Source organism: Ornithodoros turicata, chromosome 2 (genome assembly GCF_037126465.1).
Source record: "Ornithodoros turicata isolate Travis chromosome 2, ASM3712646v1, whole genome shotgun sequence".
NCBI classification, from domain to species: Eukaryota; Metazoa; Arthropoda; class Arachnida; order Ixodida; family Argasidae; genus Ornithodoros; species Ornithodoros turicata.
Window position 1 is genome coordinate 10,504,085 of NC_088202.1, and position 25,879 is coordinate 10,529,963.

The window sequence follows — 25,879 nt, forward strand, 5'->3', positions numbered from 1 at the left end:
AGTGGCGGCTAGGTGCACCCAGGTGAGGTTGAAAGAGGGAGGGGAGAGATGGCGCTGGCATAGGAGAGGGAGGGATGTGCTAACACTCTTGCTCTGGGATTTGGGTAGTCCAAGAAAACTACCCACCACAGGAAACATGCGAGCATTCTCAGGGGCGGATCCAGACCCTCGGTTTGGGGTGGGGGGCGGTTTCTTTGTCGGAGCGCGTAGTGGGGGAGGGGGAGAGTCCAATGTATGTAAATCCAATGTCTAAACTGACGTTTTGGGGAGGGGCGATCGCCCCCCCCCCCCCCTTGGATCCGCCACTGAGCATTCCTCATTGGAATGCTCTCTGTACCACGGTAACCACCAGGATTATTGGCGAAGTTACCCCATCGTAATGACGTATGGCGAAGGTGTAGTGAAGAAGAATTTTGCAAGCACGAGGACAGCAGAAACATGAGTGGAGTTCCTCGTTTTGTCATCGCCAGTCTCAAGCTTTTATTGAAGAGAGGTATTTCATGCATTTACAATTGCAACACTGGTTACTTGTCTTCCCGTCCAACAACAATACGGGTCATCTACGGGTCATCTTAGCTTATAGTATATTAGAGTATAGTACAGTGCTGGTATGTTAGAGCCTATAGTTTGTAGTGAGCCATGCCATTGGGGATGCAGAACTGAGCGGAGCATGGCTCTTGATGCACTTTACCAGAGACGCTCATGAACACCGACGGAGTCTGTTCCGAGGGTTGGTTCCTGGAAACGTCGACAAGGAAAGGGATTCCACGTATGGGCACCCTGTAAAGCCTTACGTACACTGTGTAGCGGCCCTCCTGTCTAACGATGAACTTGAGGGAATACCGACCATCTTTCGAGTCACCACTCCAATGCTCAACATCGGCTCCGCTGGGGTCCCGCACCATGCAAGAGATGAAGTCGAACAAGAATGGTTCGTATCCAGTGGTGCACACGTAGTACAGTTTCACAGTGTCACCTACGCTGCGCGAACGCGAAGAATAGTTCTGGGCGAAGGTGATATTTTCAGGTCTTGCCTGACATGCTTTGAAGTAGCCGAGTGTGGTGGGCACTAAAAGTGGGTTCGACAGCCATTCGGAGGACAGCAGAGACCGTAGAGGTGTTGATGTGTAGAAGACGTCAGGTCGCATTGTGTCTTCTGCGCCGGTAATTGCTTCCTCTCCAATCCGCTTCAGCTGCTGAAGTTTGACGCGAAAGACATCATCCACGTGTGATAAGAGACGATTGCAGATCTCGGCCACTGTTTTCTCAATGTCACATTGTACTTCTTCTTTCTGAATGTGAAGCGCCTTTGTAATATTGGATATTACTCGGTCAATCCTTTCGTCTCTGCTCACAGTGTCGAAACGCCCGTCCATTGCCTGCGAAGAAGAGAGAAATGTAATTGTGGCAGAATATTCAAAGTGCCACTGTGGTCTATGTAGAACAGGCGGGGCCTCAAATTCAATTCGGGTCGCGAGCCGCATTGACCTTAGACCACATCATGAGGGCCACACAGAAAATTAATGACGGTTGTGTTTGACTTTGAATGTAAAAAAAAAAAAAAAAAACAAGAAAGAAAAAACTGGAGAAATTGTATTCGTCACTCGACGAATTCTGCTGCTTCTGTAATGAGCCCCTAAATGAATGAATCCCACAAAAAGAAGAAGAAGAAAAAGGTTAGTTTTGGCTGGAGGGATGACTGGTGGGAAACATCAAATTTCTGCGAAACCTTTTCGGCGATGCGCATGATTGAAGCTCATCAACAGTAAAATGATTCATATATGTGCACAATTCAGCATAGAAGCATGGTAGAACTCACGCTGTAGTCGGTTATGTCTTTAAATGCAAAGCTTGAGTGTAATAATCGGGGACATTTATTTGTCGTTCATGTATTTCAAAAATATCTTTCAGGCGAGTGCAAAATCGTATAAAAATCATGCGTATCAGTGCTGCTTTTACGAAATGCTGCGAGCGTATCGAGCTAAGTGCCGAGTAGACTAATCTAGTCGCAGATTTTAACCCCGACTTCGTGAAATGCAGTGGGCGCACATATAAGCTCAGTGGTCGCTTCGTGAAAACATGGGGCCGATTCTGTTGAATATGACTCCATACCGTGAACCTACAAGGAATGTGAATTCCCTTGGTAGGTGAACCTCGGAAAGGTCTTTTTGTACCTCATATCTCGGGGAGCGGTGCTGCTTTGTGTATGGGATGTGGTGTTCCTCCTTCTAGTATTTCCTGTACAGGTAACGAGCACTGGGAGGTTTCCTCCTGATTTCCTATTTTCTTGGAAAATCAGTACCACAGGAATGCCGGCTGAAAAAATGTGAAGTTTCAATACCTCCAAGCAACAAAGAAAAGCAAGTTGTGGCCACGGTAATAAATGGTCAAGACAACTGCCAGCTGTCATATCTTGCGTTTTGGAAGTCATTACCTACGCACCAAGGAGAGACTGAAGCTGTTTTTTAGCAGATGTCGCACGATGCATTTGTTTCTAAAATGTTAGAAGAATTAAATTGTGATTTAAAAAATACAACGCTCATTTATCATTCACTATTTCACACGGTGAAAAAAAAAAGGTCAAAAACTTACTTAGGTGGTGCAGCTGTCGGTAATATCGGTAGTTCCAGTATTCACTAATTTATAGTTTAAAAATGCTAAATTAGCAAAAAGAAATTAAATAAGGAAACCGTCAGGGTGGGCTCATGGTAAAGGAGAACGGGGTGAACAAATGTCCGGTCTTGGCTCTGGATTGGTGAGCAAATGCTCGGTGAGTAATTGTCCGCTCGCCGTTGTGGATATGCCTAAGCCTGGCAGAATAACCCATCCTAACAGGCTAACAGCGAAGCTGGGAGAGAATAGCAGCGCGAGACAGGGCAGACGGTTTAGAGCAGACTACCAGGTGTGTTCCTTTTTTTTTTTTTTTTTTGAATAGCAAGCCGACACTCTGTCTGGCTGACCTTTCCCTCGTTCCTCTTCTTTGTTATCATTAAACATATCCCCCCCCCCTCAGTTTATTTATCATTTACACGATAGGACGGCAAAGCAAAAAGTTAACAAAAGGTGACTTGACCAGGCTCTGTCGCCCGAATTTTCAGCAGCGAGCCATCAACATGTATCACGAAATACAGTCGACACGCGTTAATACGACACCCGTTAGAATGACATCCTCACTTTATGGCGACTTTTCTGGGTCACCGTATGTTCCCAATGGAGGTCCTGTGTAAAGGGGTAACATCTCATTACGGCCGAAAATCCTTTAATCCCCAAGTGTCTCGTTACGGCCAAATCTCATTTCGGCCGAAGATGTTTCATCACGGCCAAAAAGAAAAAAGAAGCATCCACCATATTAGCAATCGCTGTGTTTTATGCTTCCCAAAGTGCGTCCGAGGCGGTGTGCCCCCACGGTTTGTGTCACACACAATGGTTCATGCACACCATACTGCGACAGTGTTTCACGCATTCCTCGTGAAAAATGTTTTTATTGTCATACTGTGTCACACGATCTTTGTAGGTGATACGCCATTTTCTCTCAGTATTCGAGCAACATCCTACTCGTTGGTTTTGTGAGCAGAGTGTGTGTTCTGAAAAGTTACTCCACAAGGGAGACCACTGGGAGCTCCAGGAGCCACATCACCTATGACCATGATCTTTTGCCCCACTAGCTGCCTTCTACAATTTACGTCCACCTGAAATAAAAAAAAAGTACAAAATGTGCTGAACAAAACGACATATGCTCTTGTTTGATGATAACCATAAGACATATGCTGTCAAGCAGGCCTTTTTTTCATACATTTTAAACATATTTAAGAAATTATGGACAACAATGACAATTACGTCATAATGATGCAGCTGCATAGCCAGGAAAATACTTGAGGAGGTGTTTTATGAGGCTTTACATGGGGTGGAGTCCCCCTCGTCAGTGCTTTATCCAGACCCCCCTACACACCCAAATATTCAGTGACACCTCCTAACTTTTTGCCTGTGCACCCCCTACAGGGGGTGCCCTTGCGATTTTAACTTCAGACATGATGACCCCCTCCCCCCCCCAATCTTTTCCAACACCGCTCTCGTACTTGGGATTCTGGATAAACCACTGCCCCTCGTTCATTTTAGTGGGGTACCACATTAGTGCTTATGCCACTGCACTGATGTCACAATGTTATAAGCGTGTGTCACATTGGCATTATGTAAATTCAGAATCAGTATATCCGAAGGGTAAGCATCAGATGTTACCTGCAGGTTTAATGCTGAAACGCGTGTGCGTAAAACACTTCAGCCGTGGTGGGCAACGTCGTTAGTGTAATCATACACGCAGGACAATTGCGGGCACATGGAGTAGTGGCAGCAACCTGAAAACGAAACATTTTCTCGTTATATATGAGTAATCAAAAATATACCTTCCAACATGTTTCGGGGGGGGGGGGGGGATATAGGTTTATTGCAAAACAAAAAAAAAAAACATGTTTCGGTTTATCGTTTGTAAGAAGCGCTAGTAAGGGAACAGCACTTGGTTGGTCACATGCAAGCCACAACGCAACATGTGCCGGTATTCCGATTACCCGATCAAAAATTAAAAGTCTAGAACCAGGCACACTTCCCATACAACTACTTCCCCAGCATCGTGAGACACGACACCCATGTATTCACGTACAGTGTAATGTGGAATGATATGCAGGAATCAAAAAGATGCCAACATACCTGTAATCCAGTGTCTCATAACTTTGCTTCGTTTCTGGCAGCTACGATGAAGTACAATGCACGATATACAAGTTTCGTTTCGCCATGCTCATTGCTGCACATTTCGCAAGCGTCACGTAATCCCACGTGACCTCTTTTTGATCAGTGAAAATAACTCGCGTCATGGACATGTATGTTCATCGCAGCGCTAATCACGTTTTGAACGCTATAGAAGGAGGGGGGATCAATACTCTTCCTTTCGTGTTTTGATATCTTATCATTTTGCTACTCTCACGTTCTCAACTCCGGATGGTGTCTAGCAACGTTGGGTATCTCGTTTCTTGTGTTAGCGAGCAGTTGTAGTTTACGACGTGTTTATGTATATCGATTTGTAGTGCTGTAACGTGCAAATTAGCGGACTTAGGCCCGGTTTCACCAACGCTGGTTAACTTTGAACCGAGATCAAGCGTTGCTAAAACTTGAAGTTAACGCTCAATTCTTTTTTGCAAACGCTAGTTGGTGACGTGATGAATGTTTCAGTAAAAATAACTTTCTTCTGTGAAGCACGGTTAAGCGTTAAATTCAAGTTGAGGTACCGTTGATCTCGGTTCAAATGTTAATCGGCGTTGGTGAAACCGGGCCTTAAGCGGCTCTTTATTTTCCGTCGTTGTCTTTCGTGCAGCGCGTGTCGTTCCGGTGAAAATTGAGCTGAATCAATCGTCACAGTCCCAACGTATATCGCGCAGTGTTGACCAAGGCCGAGAACCAAGAATAAACCTCTACCCGAGAAACGTCATCATGACGTTGGTAGACAGGGTAGCACCCCGATTCGTCCAAATGTTTATTTCGTCCAAGTATTCACAACGTCCAAGTACTCAGCACGTCCGAAAAAAATTGGACATAGTGGGCATTGGACGAACTGAACCAAAGGGGGGAAAACTTGACCAACCCGTCCAAATAACCGTACCGTCCAAACGCTTGTTTCGTCCGAAAAGGGAGGGGGATCTCCGAATGCGAGGGAACAATTGCTTCGTTTACGATTGAAGGTAGGATTTAAACATTCACACCGAAAGATGCCATGCCATACACCAAGTAAAACGAAAAACAAATGCTCAGCCTGCTCTGTTTATTTATTGTTCTTTATTTCTTTCTTTTTTTGATTCCAACAACTGACTTATTAATTGAAGGTAAGATTTAAACATTCCCACAGAAAGATGTTATACACTGAGTAAAACGAGAAACAAATGCCCAGCCTGCTCCGTTTAGTTTTTTTTTTTCCTTTGAACAACTAACTTATTAGTTAGCATGGCCCAGCAAGTGGGACATGCGCTGCAGGTATGCCTTGATGACATGAGCAAACTGCTCTGTTACGTCTGTGAAGGGTGCTTCGTTTCCCAGCATCATTTCCCCTGAGCTGTATTTTCCGTACGCCCATGAGAAGGAAGAGCGAGCCTCTTGTATCGTCTCCTGCTTGGCGAAGCCCCGTTCAACAGCAGCCGAATGCGTACCTGCAAATGGCGGTAAGAAGCATGAATACAAAGAGAGAAAGCGAGGAAGTATATATGCTATATTCTATTAATTATCATGATGATGTTCCCTGATTATGCGAATTTGTTGCGTACCTGGTTGTGCTTACATTGTGTATGGTTGACTCAAATTCGACGAGGAACTTCGAAAACGTCATGTGGGGTTGGCTCTTGAATTTCATGCGCAGCGAATTATGCCACCCTTCGGCGTGATTGTTTGTGCGGAGATCGTCCTCATCCGCAAACTAATTCCAGAGATGAACGTTGGTAAGCTACTGCCGCTCGAAGTAGTCTACGTAAAGGCAAAGGACCGCAAGTTTCCTTTCAGATCCCTAGATGTTTCCAAGATCACCGACATTGGGAAACGCGGTACTTAGCGAGAACACAGTTATGGAAAACAACACATCGTTAACTGGACGGTCACTGTAGGTCAGCGGTCCTGTGAACGGGTTTGTGTTTTCTGTGATTCCCCGTTTGATCGATAATCCATTTGCTTTCATGAATACAGTCACCTGCCATTCACCCAGTGTCAAAATGGCCTGTGCTTTCATGAATGCGGCCAGGCAGTCGCCTGCCGAAAGGAGCAGAGCCTTTGGGAATTCCCCCATTTGGACGAAATGGACTATTGGACGGTACGGGTATTGGACGCGCTGGGCAAGTTTCTCCTCGCCTGTTCATTTCGTCCAAGTGTTCAGTACGTCCGATTTTTTTCGGACGAATTAAATATTTGGACGTTGTGAGTACTTGGACGAAATAAACGTTTGGACGAAATGGGGCGTAACCGGTAGACAGACTGAAACCAAAACAGATCGGAAGGGGAGAGCTAGGTTCCACGAATGGGCATTTGTTCGCTGCCTCCTATTGAAAGAAAACTAGGATCGAAGGTCGCGTCCCTTTCAGAGACCATCGTAATCCCCTCAAGACCGTGGCTTTCGGGCGCGACCTTGTTCGCCATTAGCTTTGAACGTAGTTCAACTCTACCAAATCCGTGGCGCTGTCGAAAACTATGACGTCATTTGTTTACAAACAGGTAGAGGTCTATTCTGGTGAGTTATGCTTTCGTAGACTGTCTGGCTTAGCATGCAGTGTGTTATCCACACATAGTTGCATTCTCATACGAGTAATCTGACTGAATCAAAACAGCCGAAGAGCCTGTAATAGGTGTAGCTCGGTATTGTAGATTTGCACCGTTTGTAGTTCGTTGCGCGTTTAGGAACAACAAATTCATTCGAAGTTAAGACACCGATAATGCCGCACCGTACAGCAGCATTTATCATTGTGAGCCATATTTGATTTGTTAAAATTTGTCGTCATATTTGTTCAAAAATAAAAGCACAAGTCTGCATACTTGAATTGACTCCTCGAATTGCTTACCGCGAACATCTGCAAATGTTGCGCAGGCTTTTGCACCGTACTAAGCGCAAAAGCATATATGAGTAAAATAAATATTTCAAGAGGAAGTAATTTAAGTACATTGTTATTTATAGCTATTTTCCATTCCAGTCATGTTATGTGGCTGCGCGAAGGATTCCGAAAAAGAAAAACAACAACAACATGGCTAATAGGATGTTGCTGCCCAAGGAGTCTTGGCTTAAGAGGTGAGCTGTTAAGATTACCAATGTATCATACGGTTCTGTTGTGAAGTGAAAAATTGTGTAGTAGTGCACGAGTGTTAATTCGTGCACTACTTTTATAAGAAGAAACGAGAAAAGGATAGTCGTGCATGCATCATTTCATGAATTGTAATGTATCACTGTTTCATATTCACATGTTTCCATTAAGTCAATGAACTGATGCAACTAAATTCATCTCATGGTCATGCATTGTGTTTACCTGGAAGTCACATTCTTAAGGCTTGTCATTTTTTGTCTAGATGAATATTTATGTTAGCCTTGCATAAAATAACGGACACATATCAACATGTATGCAGCTTGTGCACATTAAAACCAGCCATGTAGAGTCAAATGCCTGTTTTTTAAAAATATTCTAGCGTATTCATGGTTGCTCTTTGCAGGTCTACTCATTCCAGAAGCAAGAATTGTACCATTGTAAAGCAAATGGAAATAAACTGACGTCGACTGAGACAGTGTTCCTTCTTGGCCAGTGACTGCATGTAGGACGACTCCAAAAAACGTCCCAACAAAGCCGATGTTCATCTAGCTCTCCACATAGTAGCCTGCTGCTTCACAGCAACATCTTTGGGGTGTACACATTACACAGTATGCTGCATTGTGCTGTGGTATGATAACATACTGATTGTCTCACAATATGTCTATATATATGATAAGGGCCCTAAGGGCACACTGCATGGCTTATACCCTCTGGAATGTACGAAGGGCGTTCAAGTCAAACCGGGACTTTCTGTCTCCTGAGTGTACAAATGGCTCCCGCTACTTCTTTTTCATCATTTTCACACGCGACAGGCCTCCGCGTTCACCACGTAGTGGTCCAAAGTTTGTGCAAAACAGATGACATGTGCTAGCCAAGAGGGCCGACAACGATGTGAGCGCGCACATCGAACAGCGAATTGTCATGAAGTTTCTCGTGAATGAAGGCGTAAAGTCATCTGAAATTCACAGAAGACTTCAGGCTCAGTATGGCCACGATACCTTTAGCCGCAGCAAAGCGTTTGAGTGGTGCAAACGGTTCTGATACGGCCGTACATCAGTGCAGGACGATCCAGGCCGGGGCGGCTCAGAGCCCAGTGTCAGAGTTCCTGAGAACACCCAACTTATGGAGCGCCTGATCTTCAAGGACCGACGGATAACATGTCTCGAACTGGCTCGGAAGACGGACCTTTCTGTGGGAACGTTGAACACTATCATTCATGAACACATCCAGTTTCGGAAAGCCGGGCCTCATCACCAAAGGAGTCCTCCTCCTACAGGACAATGCACGCCCGCATACCGCGCATCTCACGACACGCACCTTACAGGAGCTTGGCAGGGAGTTGCTGCCACATCCCCCTTACAGTCCAGACCTCGCCCTCAGCGATTTCCATCTCTTCGGGCCACTGAAGGCGTTCCTTGGGGGCCGCCACTTCAGCTGCGACGACGAGGTCAAGAATGCGGTCCGATCATGGCTGCTACGCGTCGGGAAGGATTTCTACGCTGCTGGCATCCAAGCCCTCGTGAAACGCTGGAACAAGTGCATTAGTGCAGCTGGAGATTACATTGAAAAATAAAACTAATTTCTCGCCTGTAAGTTCATTTTACTTTTGCGAAAAATGAAAAGTCCCTGTTTGACTTGAAAGCCCCTCGTATATCCATACCTGGCTGCAACATTGCATGTCAATGAGCGTTACAATACACATTGACTTTTGGCCGTTATGAGACATCTTCGGGCGTAATGAGACTACCTTCGGCCATATCGAGACTTTGGCCGTAATGAGACACTTGGTGATTAAAGGATTATCGGCCGTATTGATACTTTCGGCCGTATTGAGACATCGGCCGTAATGAGATACAATCGTGTGAAGGCCCCTCGTTATTATGACAACTCGATAATCCGACTATGACCAACATTTCCGGGTACGACCTGGGGAGGACACATGTATTATTTCCCCGTTATTGTGGCCGTCCACCACGGACCGAGTCATCCTGACCTACAAGTCAAGTGGTCGAGGAGTGACATACGTGCAGTATGTGTTCGCCATCACCGGTGAAATTTAGTCGATGGGATACCTACATATTGACAGTTTTTTTTCAAGGCAGACGATTTAAACGAATTTCTTTTGTCGATAAATTGTGAACAAATTGCAAACACTGTAGATAATAACTGTTGTTGGTAAGATAAAATAAATTGAAATAAAATACTGTGCCTCACAATATATGCATATTCAATAAATCAGACAGAGCCAAACAGATTTCCTGTACTATATGAAGGGCTTACCCGGAGGATCATCCATGATGCTCGTTACTATGACAATTCGCGTAATGATCTATGTTTATGCGTGATCTGTGCTGCTTTGGTTAAGTTTGCAAAAGGAATATTTACTTATTATAATTACATATCTTCCATTGTCTTTATGTATAGTGCTCATCTTCATTGTATAGTGGTTAAACATTTCTGATGACAGTTGTGTGATTCGATTCTCCCAAAATCTGAATGCAATTGTGTGCCACGTGTTACGATGATTAGAATTGTAGACTCCGCCTGCGCGTCATGCTTGCAAAATCCATCACTTGCACCGCGTCATTTGATAATAGATTCATTTCAACATATATTGACAATTGTCCCACCGTTTGAGAAAATATATATATATATATATATATACACTGTGCAATTTAATTCATAAAATAAGCTTTCGCAAAATATTAGTGATCCTCTTTTGTAAACAAAGATTGATGTAATATGCCTCTAAATTTCATTTTGCGATTCTTCTACAATTCTGTCCTTCGGATGTCGAGGTTGTATAGAGTGTGGTCATGTAAAATATCTTTGATTGCCAGCTCTGATTCCATGCGAGGATCCTTGTACATAGTGTGGAATAAACGTATCCTTGGCAATCTTCAATGTATCCATACTAATAAGCTGTTTTCGTTGCAATGTGTAGAATACATTACATTAATGACGAATATTACATTTAATATTTTGAGTTATACACTTGTTTATTTCGATTGACTTAGTTTTTATTTTTGCTTTATACGTTTATTTTACTTATATTAACGACTCTGACAGCCTTCGACAGCCGCTCACCCGCGTGTACATACTTGCATGTAAACCACTCACGCCCCACCTGAACAAATTGGGAATGAAGTCGACCCAGTGTGAAAAATGTGAATGAATTTGGCCCAGATGTTGTCTGTGTGCATGCCCCTACTTACATGTAAACTACTCACGCACCACCCGAAAAAATTGCGAACGAAGTTGGCCTAGGCAGAAAAATCGCCAGAGAAGTCGGCCCAGGGTGAAAAATACACGACGATAAGGGCTCGCCTAGCCCTTCGGACAGCTGGTAAGCTCCCAGGCCGCCCCTCACCCGCGCACCACCCACCGCGCACTGGAAAAAAAATTCGTGAGAGAAGTCGGCCCAGGTTGAAAAATGCCAGACGGTAAACAAAGGCCCTCCGCCAACTCCACCGATCACTTCATTAGAATCTGATTATTTGTGCCATATTGGAATATCAGCTGTTGTGCTGAAAGTTATGTACATCTGTCAGAACTTTTAGTTAAAACTCCGCTATGGTGCTCACATATAATAATGTTAAAATTTTTATAATAAAACTTTTAATTTTGATTGTAATCGTACTGATTAAAAATATCTTCTTTGATTAAAATGTGCTACCCCTTCTGCTTAATTGAAAACTTGCGTGATTATCACTAATAAAAATATTGTGTATGATGTGTGATACACCTTCAATGCTATTGCATAATGTCTGTAACAAGTATAACCTTTGTTATGTGTATCGTATTGTGTTTCTTCTGAATCAGGTTTTTTGGCTGGGTTTTTCTCCTTCATACAGAGTCATAACATAATTCACGACACTAATGACTTTAATAAATATATTTTCACTTGTACTTTTGTGTATGGTTATCCTTTGTGTGTATATGGATGCATGTAAATCGCCTACTTCACGCCTGTTGTAGCGGGTAAAAATACGAATGAAGTCGTCCCAGGCGGAAAAATGATGAAAGAAGTTGGCCCAGGCTGAAAAATGGACGAGTGTAAACACGAGAGCAGCCCTCCGGACACGCGCCGCCCACCGCAGCAGCTCTCCACCCGAGCGCCGCCTGCCGCGCACGGTAAAAATCGCGAAAAAGTCGGCGCGACGGTTGCGATGCCCCTGCGGGGGCTCCGGCGTTTCTCATTGCCGTAGTTTCTCATAACTTCTATACTACTAGTAGCATCCGGAAAAGTCCGTGTGAGCCTTTCCCAAGCTGTCATCCGAGCCTGCGACGTTAGGTGCCCCCTGTAGAACCGACTGTACAGGTCAAGTGAGGCGGTTGTTGCTGGCATCGTGACTTCTCAAACTGTGTACGCCATGGGATCTTTTGGCACGCAAAAGGCGAAGCTCACTGGTGCTCTTCAGAGAAAGGAAGAAAATTGCGTGAGAAAAAACGTGCCTGAAATGCACGGAAGAAAACGCTGCGGTCCAGCGTGAACGCCTACAAAAAATAACTTGAGAGGCTCAAAGAAGAAGGCCAAACTAGCAAGTTTCTTGAGATCGTTATATGCCGAGCAGATGAACATTAAGGCAGCTTGTGTTTTCACCGTGTCTTCAATTTTTGCACGTTCTCAAACTAGTCCGAACCCATCCTTAATAATAATAATTGGGTGTTTACGTCGCGAGACAACTGAGATCATGAGCGACGCCACAGCGGTCGGTCTGTGGATTGCTTTTGCCCACCTGAGGGTTCTTTAACGTGCAATGAAAGCTCATTACACGGCACCCCGTATTTAACGTCCCTCGCGGAAGACGGCGTGTCTAAGCAACTTGTACCCTGCCACCAAGTTGCTGGCGTCCTCGGCCGGGTTCGAACCCGCGATCTCGGGATCAGAAGGCCCGAACCCATCCTACTCGCTTAACAACACTCAGCTATCATGCGTTTCAACATGTAAGTATCTGGGGCTGCATTTGGATTCGAGCATGCCCCCCCCCCCCCCGTTGGGCACGTCATATCCAAAAAATCGTCGATGACGCCAATAGGAGACTCGGGTATCTTCGTAGGCACCTTGTGCTTGCACCACCTCATGTAAAACTGCTTTCATACCGTGCATTGATGCTGCCCAAACTCGAATACGCATCGGTCATATGGGATCCCCATCAAGAGTACTTAATTCAAGCATTAGAGTCAGTTCAAGACAGGGCGATGCGCTTCATTACATTCAACTATTCTAGAGACGCACACGTATCAAGAATAACCTTGACGTTGATCTTCTCTCGTCAAGACGGTTGATAGCCAGGCTGTACCTCCTCCACAAAGTTTATCACAACACAAACGCTCGCGATCGCCTCCTAGTCCCTGCTAACTACATTTCATCTCGTCTGGACCACATCCATAAGATTAAGCTACCCCATTGTAACAGCGCTTTCTTTCTAAAATACTTCTTTCCTAAAACAATTAGTGATTGGAATCTCTTGCCTGAACATGTTGCTTGTACACACTACCCTGCTGGTTTTAGGGCTGCCCTCCTCCAATCCAGAGCTTCAGGTTCATTATGCTCTTCCCATGGTACACATGGTCTTCTTCCCTTATCAACTTGATATTTCATTTTTCACTTTTTGTAATACTTTTGTGATGCGTTTCTATTGTACGTGCTTCTCCCCACTCCGTTATGTACTACCCCCTGGGGGTCTTTAACGTACTTAAATAAATAAATAATGTGCTTCTATAATGTCGCCTCACTCTGCACAGCTCCGGAAAGGATAGAGAAACTGCACTTCTACTGAGCAGCTCTCTCGAATGTATGATATCCGCATAGCAAATGCATGAGAATGTTGTTGTTGTGTGCCTCCCCAGGAACATGGTTCTCTATTCGCTTGCCTCTTTGCTACAATGTGCTCAAGCTTATTGAAAACAGCTGGGATGGCAGAACTCATTTACAGTGAGACTCACAATAAATACCTAGTGAGTGGAATAACGAATTCCACTCACGTTCGTAATTGTGGTCAGCCTAAGCCATTTCTCGTTGTTTGCGAGCGGAATAAATATCTAATGCATTGAAACAGCTCGCATCCTGCTGGGATTTACAAGGAGACTGTAGCGGGCGGCAGTGTCAGAAGCTGGCGCCATCCCGCGTTATCTCGCGAACCAACGGGGTACACGCAAAAGTATGGAAACGCGCTCGACGTGACAGGCATCTACAGGTATTCCCGTCGTACTCCTTATTCCGCGGAATTTAATCCTTCCATCGTGAAATTTAATCCTCATGCCGCCACCTTTAGTCCTTCTTTCGCGGGATTTAATCCTTATGCCACCACTTTTAATCCTTATGTCGTAGGACTGTTAAATCCTCTTAAATTTAATCGTCGTGCTGCCAATTTTTATGGTTATGCCATGGAATTTAATCCTACATTATCGGGCTATATTTTCATTACTGTTTTCACTACAATGTGATACTGTGGGACTGCCTGCATGATTTATACCCTGTTTTGACTATTTCCCCGTTTACAGCTATCACTTCCCTTTTTGTGACTGTTACTGCCCAATCCTGCTGCTCAACGCTGCCATCCCATTGCGGTGAATAGAGCAGTAATAGTCGAAAAGTCAATTTATAGTTATAACAAGGAAATAGTCATAACAGGTCATACATCATGCAGGTAGTCCTGTATTATCCAATAGTAGTGCAAAGAGTAGGCATAGTCATACAAGTCAGTTTATAGTTGTAAACAAGGAAATAGTCAAAACAGGTAATGGATCATGCAGTTAGTCCTATACTATCCCATTGAGGTGCATAAAGCAGTGATGGTCAGAAACAGTCAATTTATAACCGTAAACAAGGAAATAGTCACATCAGGTCATAAATTATGCAGGTAGCCCCATGCCATCCCATAGTAGTGCATAGAGTAGGCATAGTCACAAGAATGACCTGTTCTTTGACCTGACAATGACCCGACAAATTATGACCTGTTTTGAGTATTTCCTCGTTTAAGGCTATAAATTGACTTTTTTGTGACTATCACTGCTCAATGCACTACTGTGGGATGGCATGGGACTACCTGAATGATTTACGATCTGCTTTGACTATTTCCTTGGTGATGGATATAAACTGACTTTTTATGGCTATGCCTACTCTCTGCACTACAATGAGCTAGTATGGGACTAACTACATTATTTATTACCTGTTTTGACTATTTTCTCGCTTACAGTCATAAATTGACTTTTTGTTACTATAACCACTCTATGCACTACTAAGTGATGGTATGGGACTACCTGCATGATTTATGGCCTGTTATGACTATTTCCTTGTATATAGCTATAAATTGACTTCTTGTGACTATTACTGCTCTGTGCACCACAGTGGCATGGTATGGAACTATCTGCACGATTTACGGCCTGCTTTGACTTTTTCCTCCTTTACAGGTATAATTTGACTTTTTATGACTACGACCACTTTATGCACTATTATGGGATAGTATGGGACTACCTGCATGATGACTATTATGCGTTATGACTATTTCCTTGTTAATAACTATAAATTGACTTTTTGGAACCATTACTATTTTGTGACTACAATGGGATGGTATGGACTACCCGCATGATTTATGGCCTGTTTTGACTATTTCCCGCTTTACGGACTAGGACTAATCTGCACTACAATGGGGTAGTATGGGAGTACCTGCATCACATTTAACATGTTATGACTATTTCTTTGTTTATGCCTATACGAAATGAACTCTATGACTGACTACTACATGTACTACTATGGGAGAGTATGGGACTACCTGGAACTACCTGACACTACCTGGAGAGTAAAGGCTCTGAAGCTGGAACATACAATCATACAAACACAATGCAAGCTTCAAGTTGCCTGGGTACAAGAACAATTGGAATATGACATTCATCGAAAAAGCCCTCTTCTTTTTACGCCTATTTCCCAATGTAAGTTGGTCAGCAATGACAAGCACATCACAGTATCACATGCTGGTCATCAGTTCTTTATAATGCTCTTCATGTTCTTCTACAATTTATCGCTTCATTGATCTCTTTGCACGTCACTGGCCTTCTATGTTAAGATGACGTGGGCCCCGATCTTGAATTCTCACATAGCAAGCGTTACCGTTATGTTTACATTATGTTGTAGCTTCCAACAGGTCATAACCCATGAAGGTAGCCTTATACTATCCCATCGTGGTGTAAGGAGTCGTCGTAATTATAAGAAGTCCATTTCTGCTCGAAACCAGGAAATTGTCATAACAGGTCATAAATCAGGTAGTTTTATATTACCCCATTTGAGTGCATGAAGTAGCCGTATTTATAAAAAGTTCATTTGAAGCTGCAGACACGAAACAGTCATAACGTGTCATAAATCGCGCAGGCAGTGTCATACTAACCCATTGTAGTGCAGAGTAGTTGTAGTCACAAAAAGAACATTTGCACCTGTAAACCAGGGAATTGGCACAACAGGTCATAAATTATGTAGTTTGTCCTATAATATTCATTTGTTCCACAAAAATAAATGCATTCATAACAATCAATAAGCTACGAACCAGGAAATAGTCCTAACAGGTCATGAACCATCCACGTATCCTAACTTATTCTATGGTAGTTTAAATATCGTAGAACGTGAAGAAAAAAGCAATGTACAAGTTTCCGGCGATGCAGAATAAAAAATAACAAAGACGGTTAAGAGCATCAACTGTTTACTATATACATAAAAACAAGACTTTCGTGCAGTGGGCTGCACTTCTTCAGGTTTGCTGAAGAACCTGAAGAAGTGAACCTGAAGAAGTGCAGCCTACTGCACGAAAGTCTTGTTTTTATGTATATAGTAAACAGTTGATGCTCTTAACCGTCTTTGTAGTTTAAATAGTAATCATAGTGACAAAATTGTCAATTTATATAAGTAAACAAGAACATAGTCATAATGGGTCATAAATCATGCATGTAGCCCTGTACTATCATATAGTAGTGCATTAAGCAGTGATAGACACAAAAATCCAATTTATAGCCATAAACAAGGAAATAGTTACATCAGGTAACATATCATACAGGTAGTCCTATACTATCGCATAGTAGTCCACTGAGCAGTGATAGTCACAAACAGACAATTTCTAGTCATTAACGACAAAGTAGTAATATCAGGTCATAGATCATGCAGGTAGTCCCATACTATTGCATAGTGGTCCATTGAGCAGTAACAGTAACAAAAAGTCAATTTATAGCCGTAAACAAGAAATAGTCATAAGGTCATAAATCATGCAGGCAGTCCCATGCCGTACCAGGGTAGTGTATTGAGCAGTGATAGTCGCAAAAAAGTCAATTTATAGCCGTAAACAAGAAAATAGTCATATCGGGTGACAGATCATGCTGGTAGTCTCATACCATCACAGTGTATTGAGCAGTGGTAGTCAAAAAGCCAATTTATGGCCAAAACAAGGAAATAGTCACATCAGGTCATAAATTATGTAGGTAGTCCCGTACTAATGCATGGTAGTCCGTCGTGCAGAGATAGTCACAAAGAGCAAATTTATAGCCATAAACGACATAACAGTCATATCAGGTCATAAATCATACAGGTAGCCCCATATTATCGTACAGTAGTGTATTGAGCAGTGATAGTCACGAAAAGCCAATTTGTAGCCATAAACAAGGGAATAGGCATATCAGGTCATAAATCATGCAAGTAGTCCCATGCCATCCCATAGTAGTGCATGTTGCAGTGACAGTCCCAAAAAGACTTTATAGACGAAAACAAGGAAATAGTCATGTGAGGTCAGAAATTATGCAGGTAGTCTCATACCATCAAATAGTAGTGCATTGAGCAGTGGTCGTCACAAAAAAATATATTTATGGCCGTGAACAAGGAAATAGTGAAAACATGTCATAAATAATGCAGACAGTCCCATACTATCACATTGTAGTGAAGAAGTAATGAAAAACTAATCCGAGAATTTAGGATTAAATTCCACGGCATAAGGACTAAAACTGGCAGCACGAGGACTGAATTTTACAGAAGAAGGATTAAATCCTACGGCAGAAGGATTAAAAGTTGCGGTATAATGATTAAATTCCGCGAAAGAAGGACTAAAAGTGGCGGCATGAGGATTAAATTACACGGTATATGGATTAAATTCCGCGTTATATGGATTAAATACGGCGGGAAACCTGTAGTCTCATACCATCACATAGCAGTGCATTGGGTAGTGATAGTCACAAAAGTGAATTTATGGCTGTACACAAAGAAATAGTCAAAGTAGGTCATAAATCATGCAGGTAGTCCCGTACCGTCCCATAGTAGTGCACTGAGCAGTGACAGTCACAAAACAGTGAAGTTATAGCTGTAAACGAGGAAATAGTCAAAACAGGTAATAAATCATGCAGAGGGGAGGAGGAGGAGGAGTGTCGTTGGGAGGAACCCGAGAGGGCTGCCTGCCTGATTAGGCGGCATGTTTCTCGGGAAGGGAAAGATGGTGGAGAGGAGGAAAGGGTGAAGTGGAAGACCGAGCGGAATCCGCTCGGGGGGGGATAGCTGCGTCCATGGGCCGACTTCAGGGGAACTGTGCCGGCATACGCCTATTACACATCTGAGGGAAACCCAGGAAAAACCCCAGACGGCACAGCCGGCCCGCGGATTCGAACCGCGGACCTCCCAGTCTCCAAGCGCACGCGTTACCGCTGCGCCACCGGAACTGGTAAATCATGCAGGTAGTCATATAGTGTCGCATTCTAGTGAACAGAGTAATGAAAAGATAACACAATTTTCGGTTAAATTCCACGGCATAAGGATTAAAATTCACAGCACGAGGATTAAATTTAACCGAAGAATTAAATCGCATGGCATAAGGATTAAAAGTGGCGCTATAAGGATTAAATTCCGCGGCATAAGGACTAAATTCTCCGGTATAAGGACTAAATTCCACGGTATAAGGATTAAATTCCACGGTATAAGGATTAAATTCCACGGTATAAGGATTAAATTCCACGCTATAGGGATTAAATTCAACGCTATAAGGATTAAATTCCACGCTATAAGGATTAAATTCCACGCTATAAGGATTAAATTCCATGCTATAAGGATTAAATTCCATGGTATAAAGACTAAATTCCGCGATATAAGGATTAAATACGACGGGAAAACCTGTAGTTGGTGCTTGGCTAATGACATTATTCTGAATGCACACAGGACCTATGTAATGTCCTTCACCAGGGAACAATGTCCCAACAACAAGTAAATTGTGGCTATGACATGGGGTGATTCACCGCTGGATAGCAGTGCACTACCCCATTACACGCGAAATAAAGCCACGTGAAACGATGTCCTATCACTGATCTTAGGCTGGATCGCGCATAGGGTGCTCCACAGCGTGGTCACCGGTCGTGGGCCCAACGCATCCTGTCGTCTACATTTAGTTCAAGCGGGGCTCCCCGTATTTTTTAAAATTTCCTTTATATTAAAGGACATGTCATGCCAGTCTGTTGCAGCTTTGAGTACACTTCACACGGACAGAGAAAGAGGGATAATTTTTCACAGATAAGCTCTTTATTTTGAGAAGAAATCTTTATTCGTATCGCATACATCTGACGGACTTGCTTGCATTGCTATTTCGCTGGTGCCATTACGTACTAAGAAAGTATGTGTGGCTGCTCTTATAAATCTCAAAACCATGTATTTTCTATAAACAATGCGCTTGTGCTATACAAGTTCAACTCACAGTCGTTCAGTTGTGCCGAAGAAGCTGATGCAGAACCTGCGCCAATATGCCAATTTGTTCCACTGTTCTTTTAATTTGTGAGGTGCAGTGGAAGTAAATAAACTGCTGTGTTAACCTCGTATGTGCAGCCGCTCCTACAGAATGTGTAATAAGTCATGCATGTGCATGCTCATCGTGCATAGGGCTTCGAATTTCTGTAATGAACTGCGTCGACAGCTGAACAACTGCAACACACTCGTAACAACAATGCTATTTTAAGATAAGGAACGGGGAGTTTCATTGCCAGGGGCGATACTCCACCCCATTGCTGGTGGTGATGTGGTGAATGATGAGCCCCTTCACAATAAGGATCGAGGTCTTATTGTAGAACATAATACGATAACGGAAAATGTAAAACGAAAACCATACAACACCAAACCACACAATAACGAGCGAAAACCGCGGAACACCACACGAAAATCACACAATAATGAGCGAAAACCACGGAACACCACACGAAAACCGAACAACAAACGAAAACAAACAAAAAATATAAAAACGGAAGTACGTTACAATAACAAACAGTGTGAAACCTTTCTGAGCAAAAATAATTTTATAGGTTGACATTCACCGAATTCACCTTCATGCGCATGCTCCCCATGCACGACACTTACGACCGTACAGGCAGCGGAGGAGAAAAAGAAGGCAATTACCATTAAAAGCTACAGGAACACGACTGAAGCACGTTTGGAATACATCAGCACACTGATTCCTAAGAAAGATGCGTGCTAATCAGCAATGAGGAGCGTTTAAAGCGCAATAAATACTCTAAATCAAATCACTTCCCATTGTTTCCTATGGGAGCAGCGGGCGCCGTTGGGCACTCCAACATGGCGGCCGGGTGCCGCAATTCTCTCCCACGAGCCTCTCTCCTATGCGCAATCCAGCCTTTATACATAGAGATCAGTGTGTGTTCTTGTCTCTACTCTTCAGGGATATGTGAGTCTGCATAAATGTAATGTGGCGCATGACCTAGGTACACATATAGATACCAAACTAAAGTTCACTCATCATATTATTAACTTGGCCCGCTACGACAGCACGTCTCTGCTCATGAGAGAAAGAAGATATTGGAAAAAGTACCTGACAAAGCGTCTGTCCACCCAGAAAGCAACAATAAAGGCTGGTTTAGAGTCCGACGTAGTCTTCGCCCATTGCCGCCCGCGTTGCGCGCCGACAGCCAGCGTTCGCTAGGCCACGCTTCCTCATCCTACCGGAATCATAGTCCGACGCGATTCGGCGCAGCGCAACGAAAACAGCGCCGGAGATTTTCACATTTCGTAGTGGGAAGCAGTCATATCTGTATCTGAACCCTGGAACCCGACTAAAGACAATCCGTGTTCCCATCGTTGGCGTTGTTATGTTTGTATTACTGTAATACGTTTGGTACCCCCAAACATGAACACTGAATTAAATAAGAAAGTCGCAAGTCTTTCCAGTTGCTCTCCTTCTTTTGCTTGTCTCTATAGTCCATCCGTCGTTTATTATATAGGCACGGATGTTCCTTTCCAGTTGCGATCAAAAGCTCAATGGGCGACGCCATGTTGAGAAATGCGAGTCCCACGCCGTGCACAGCTCACTGGCCACCGCCAGATGTAGAGCATTGTTCTACTCCCCCGACGGCGGCTGGCGTAGTCGCGCGTTGACGCCGCGCCGCGCTTCGCCGAGTGTCGTCGAACTACGAACTCACCGGCGACGGCTCGCGATGCACAGCGGTGCGCCACGCGTCGTTACGCCCCGCTCCGTCGGTCTCTCAACCGGGCAACCGGGTTCGCAACCGGGCCTCAAGACTGTGGTGAAAAGGACGAAGCAACGTGGTCCTCACGTGCAGTTGTTGTAGTACCTTATTTGAGAGCAATCCAACGAGACCATTCAAAGTGCACGAGGGGAAAGTGAAAAGCTGAGGGGCTGCGCACAGGGCTGACCTACTTGCATAGCGTATAACTACAGGTTCTCCCGTCGTCTTTTATCCTTATACCACGGAATTTAATCATCATGCCACCACCTTCAGTCCTTCTTTCGCGGAATTTAATCCTTATGCCGTCACTTTTCATCCTTATGCCGTAGAATTTCATCCTAAATTCTGGGGTTATCTTTTCATTACGCTGTTCACTACAATACGATAGCATGGGACCACCTGCATGATTTATGACCTGTTTCGACTATTTCCTCATTTACAGCTATAAATTTTTTTTGTGACTATCACTGTTCAACACACTACTACGTATAGTATGGGGGCACCTGCACGATTCATGACCTTATATGACAATTTCTTTGTTTACGGATATGATGATGATGATAATTGGAGGTTTTTGGCGCAAAAGCGACTTGTTTACGGATATAAATTCACTTTTTGTAACTATGCAACTCGGTGCACTGCTATAAGATGGTAGGGTTCACCTGCATGATTTATGACTTGTTTTGACTATTTCTTCGTTTAAAGCCATTGAATGACTTTTTGTGACTTTTACTGCTCTATGCACTACAATGAGATAGTATGAGAGTAACTGCATTGTTTAGGACCTGTTTTGACTTTTCCTTGTCCAATTACGGCTACAAATTGTCTTTTTATGACTGCCTACGCTATGCAGTACTATGGGGTGGTATGGACTACCTGCATGATTTGTGACCTGCTTTAGTATTTCCTCGTTTACAGCCATAGATTGACTTTTTGTGACTATGACTACTCTGTGCACTACTATGAGATAATATGAGACTAGCTGCATGATGTACGACCTGCTGTGACTCTTTCCTCGTCTATACATATAAATGGATTTTTGTGACTTACTGCTCTATACACTACAATAGGACGGTGTCGGACTACCTGCAAAATTTATGGCCTGCTTTGCCTATTTTCTTCTTGATGGCTATAATTACATGAATAGCACTACTCTATGCACTATGATGGGGCAGTGCTTTTTTTTTTTCACTTTTCACAGGCTCCACTCAGATTCATGTAGGCCATACACATTGCCATATTTCCTCATGACTGCCGTGTTCGCGGGGATGAATTTCCCTCGCTCCTCATTCTGAGCGATTTTCACGGAACAAACTTGTCTTTAACTTCGTACCTTTTCACACTACAGAACTTTTTCCTCCGTGTCATATCGAAATTTGTACAGGATAGAAAACGGACCAGCATTTTTCAAGGCTGCTGTTCACACTGTATTCACACTAGGGCCGGTGCTAGGGGTGTGCGGGGCCTGACGCAAAGGCACATCACGGGGCCGTTTCACACTAGCAGTAATGACAAGATAAGAAATGATAAGATTTTCGCAGTGGGAGATTTTAGCAGTACGGGAAATGGCAGCAGGAGAGAAGAGTGCGAAATCCTCGGTATAGCTTGCAGGGTTGGTGGATTTTTCTTAAAAGTGGGACTTTTTCTGTAAAGGGAAGATTTATTTGACGCAATAAACTCTGCAACGCACACGCATACACCCCTGGCGCCACACACACTCGTGAGAACACACATGAACAAATATATACGATGAACAACGATAGCATGCACACAGGAATGACAATGATAAAATCTAACTACACAGTGAGGAGATCAGTCAGTCAGTCAGTCAGTGAGTTTCTCATCACGTGACGGAATGGCACATAACCCATTCTTCTCTCATATCTGTTTTAGTCGAAGATCGCGCGTGCGATTAAGTGCATACTTGATATGTAAAAAGAAGTAATCCCTGGTTGAGGGCTTCGTGCGCGGAGCCTATGCAAGCGCGGGACCTAAGGCGGTCGCCTTACTCGCCCCCCCTCCTATCGCCGGCCCTGATTCACAGTGTCCGAGCCCGTGTGCCCGTTCCCTGAAAATTACTCCACCTCCCTTTCTCGCCCGTGTTTCTCGTGCACCACACCGCCGTTGGATGCATGTTTTGTCGCTCTCGCTCATCAACGATATCAGGACGTTGGAAGTTTGGTACTTCTCTGTTCCAAGTACGTACTGCTGTTGCTCCATTAGCGGTCATATCATGAATATTACAATATTTTCTATATGTTTTATATTTTTACATATATTTTTACAAGTTATGTTTTCGCCTCTGTGTTGACAAAAGACTGCAATTAAAAACGTTCTCTGCCTCCAACATTTCTTGTTGTAAATCATTTGTCACAGCCACGGCCGGCAAAAGCGATACAGTATGAAAGTCAGAGTCATATGGCTTGAAATCACGGCATGGCGAAACGGCTGGCCAAAAAGACGGACCGACCCAAAAAGACGGACCGACGCAAGCAGCAGAAACTGGTGTCTCGCCTATCTTGTAAGAGCACTGTCCTTGAGGCTGGCCAACGTCAAATAACACTCTCTTCCCCTTCCTTATTTATCTCTTAATTTTATCAGTATCAGGATGCACATGAACGAGGAATTCGGTGGTGTGGAAGGGCGCACCTACACGCCGAGACTATTGCGTGAAAAAAAGAAAAAGGAAAACGGGTCAGAATAGAACATGCCGGCAGGTCCTCGGCACGGATACACCGTTTGTGAACAAACGTGCATGTGTGAATAGCACAATAGACTTTAATGGGTCCGTTTCTCGCCCGTGAAAAACACGGACGAGAAAAACGGTAGTGTGAAACCAGACTAACACCTTCAGATCAATGATAACCAACCTCGTGCAAAAGTCATTTTGTTGTTGTTTTCATTACTGGAGTTTGCTGTGCTTTTTTCTTTCTGTGTTCTTGCTGTCGCACCATCTAAGTAGGCCGTGCTGTTTATGGGCAACATAATACAACGAAAGGAAATCAAATCAAGTCACTATCGAATGCGCGCTTGATCTACGCGGAACGCTTATCGCAGGTACTCCGCGCGATGCACGGCGTGTCAGTTGAACTATTGCGTGGAAAGGACAATACACGCGTTGTCCTTGGAGAGGAGCAAAGGGATGTTCCCCCATTCGCACGAATATGATCGTTTTCGCGTTCGTTTTTCACGGAGGCAAATAACGTTACGTTTCGTGAATGAGTCTGAAAGCGGCAAAGTGCGGCTGGAGGCCCGCCTGCAATGTACATTTGTCCGTTTAACTGTCCATGACGTTATTATTATTATTATTTATTAATCCATCAAGGGGCCATTAGGCCATTACATGAGGGAGTGAGCACATATGTAACACACTGGCACTGTACATCAAACAACAAACATACACTGAAAAAAACAAGAAGAGAAAAAAAACAGCAGACAGAATACGTTTTATATTGTATCGAAAGTTCCAAACTAACAGGCCAACCGCAATTTGAGCGTTATTTATGCTTAGTGCTGTTCCTGCTGCTCTATAGTAATGGCTATGTTCATCAGTAAGTTTCAGTACGGGTAGCAGCGGGTAGCAGCGGCTAGCAACATAATAAAAATGGCAGCTCACTGCACCGTGGCAGGAGCTTCGAGTAGGAACAACCGAAGAGCACATTTAACTCATTCTGATTAAATGACGTACGAAAAAGAAAAAGGAAAGAGCGGAAGTTCGCACAAAAATTAACGTCACGAAGATGCTGGTGTATTTGTGATTGGAAATATTACACGGTATAGTGACGTATCAGATTTCTGTAACAAAAGATAGAGCTGTACCAGTAGAGTACGCCCGCTTCGTTTCTCAGACACTATATAGCTGACGCCGTCGCATAAGGCTCTTATAAGAAAAGCTGTTTGAAAAAGCTTGGCATGAAACGTCTTTAAATTTTGTGCATTAAAATGTGTTAACCGCAATAACCGCTGTACGAGCGTCGTGTTTTCTTCTAATACCCGATTTGCACTGCCACACACAATCTGGATCGGCGCTCGATCATGATCGGGCGGTTCTCATCAACACACAGGTACAGAAAAACCCGCAGTTACAACATGTCGACTTTGAAGGAATATTTTTACGGCGTTCTAATTCGAGAATTATATCAACCATATATTACAGTTATGGTAGTTATACTTTTCTGGCTGGTGAGAAAAATGATGTGGCGAGGGTAACGTCTCCTTGGGTCTGGCGATTTTGCCCTTTCGTTCTCGTCTCTGTCACCGCTCCTCAGGCTCAAGGAGATGTTTGCCTTCATCACGTATACATCAGCTAGCTTGCTTATTGCTACTTCGTTCAACTATAAACAATACATCACCTAAAATTTCTCCCTGAATAAATCCCTTATCGTCCCCGCCACCTTTATACTATTCTTGGTCTGACGCGACAACGCTATCCATTTCTATCTACTCAAGACCGCACCTCAGTAATAATACACTCTAGCACAGTAATAATTTAAGACAAATATACTCACAGCGCGATCCATCGTGCCTTGCACAAAGAATGAAGGTACTCCCAGGAAAGGAGTGATCAACTTCCACCA

The 25,879-nt window shown here is 43.7% G+C and overlaps 1 protein-coding gene across 1 annotated transcript; it reads right to left on the bottom strand.

The window, feature by feature from the left end:
• Positions 1-455: 455 nt before the first annotated feature.
• LOC135383098 (uncharacterized) lies at positions 456-25,879 on the bottom strand. The gene is made up of 2 exons (XM_064612721.1): positions 25,811-25,879; positions 456-1,379 (listed from the first exon to the last, which is right to left on the bottom strand). Exons 1-2 carry the CDS (start codon positions 25,820-25,822, stop codon positions 621-623), a joined length of 771 nt encoding a protein of 256 aa, XP_064468791.1. The 5' UTR covers positions 25,823-25,879; the 3' UTR covers positions 456-620.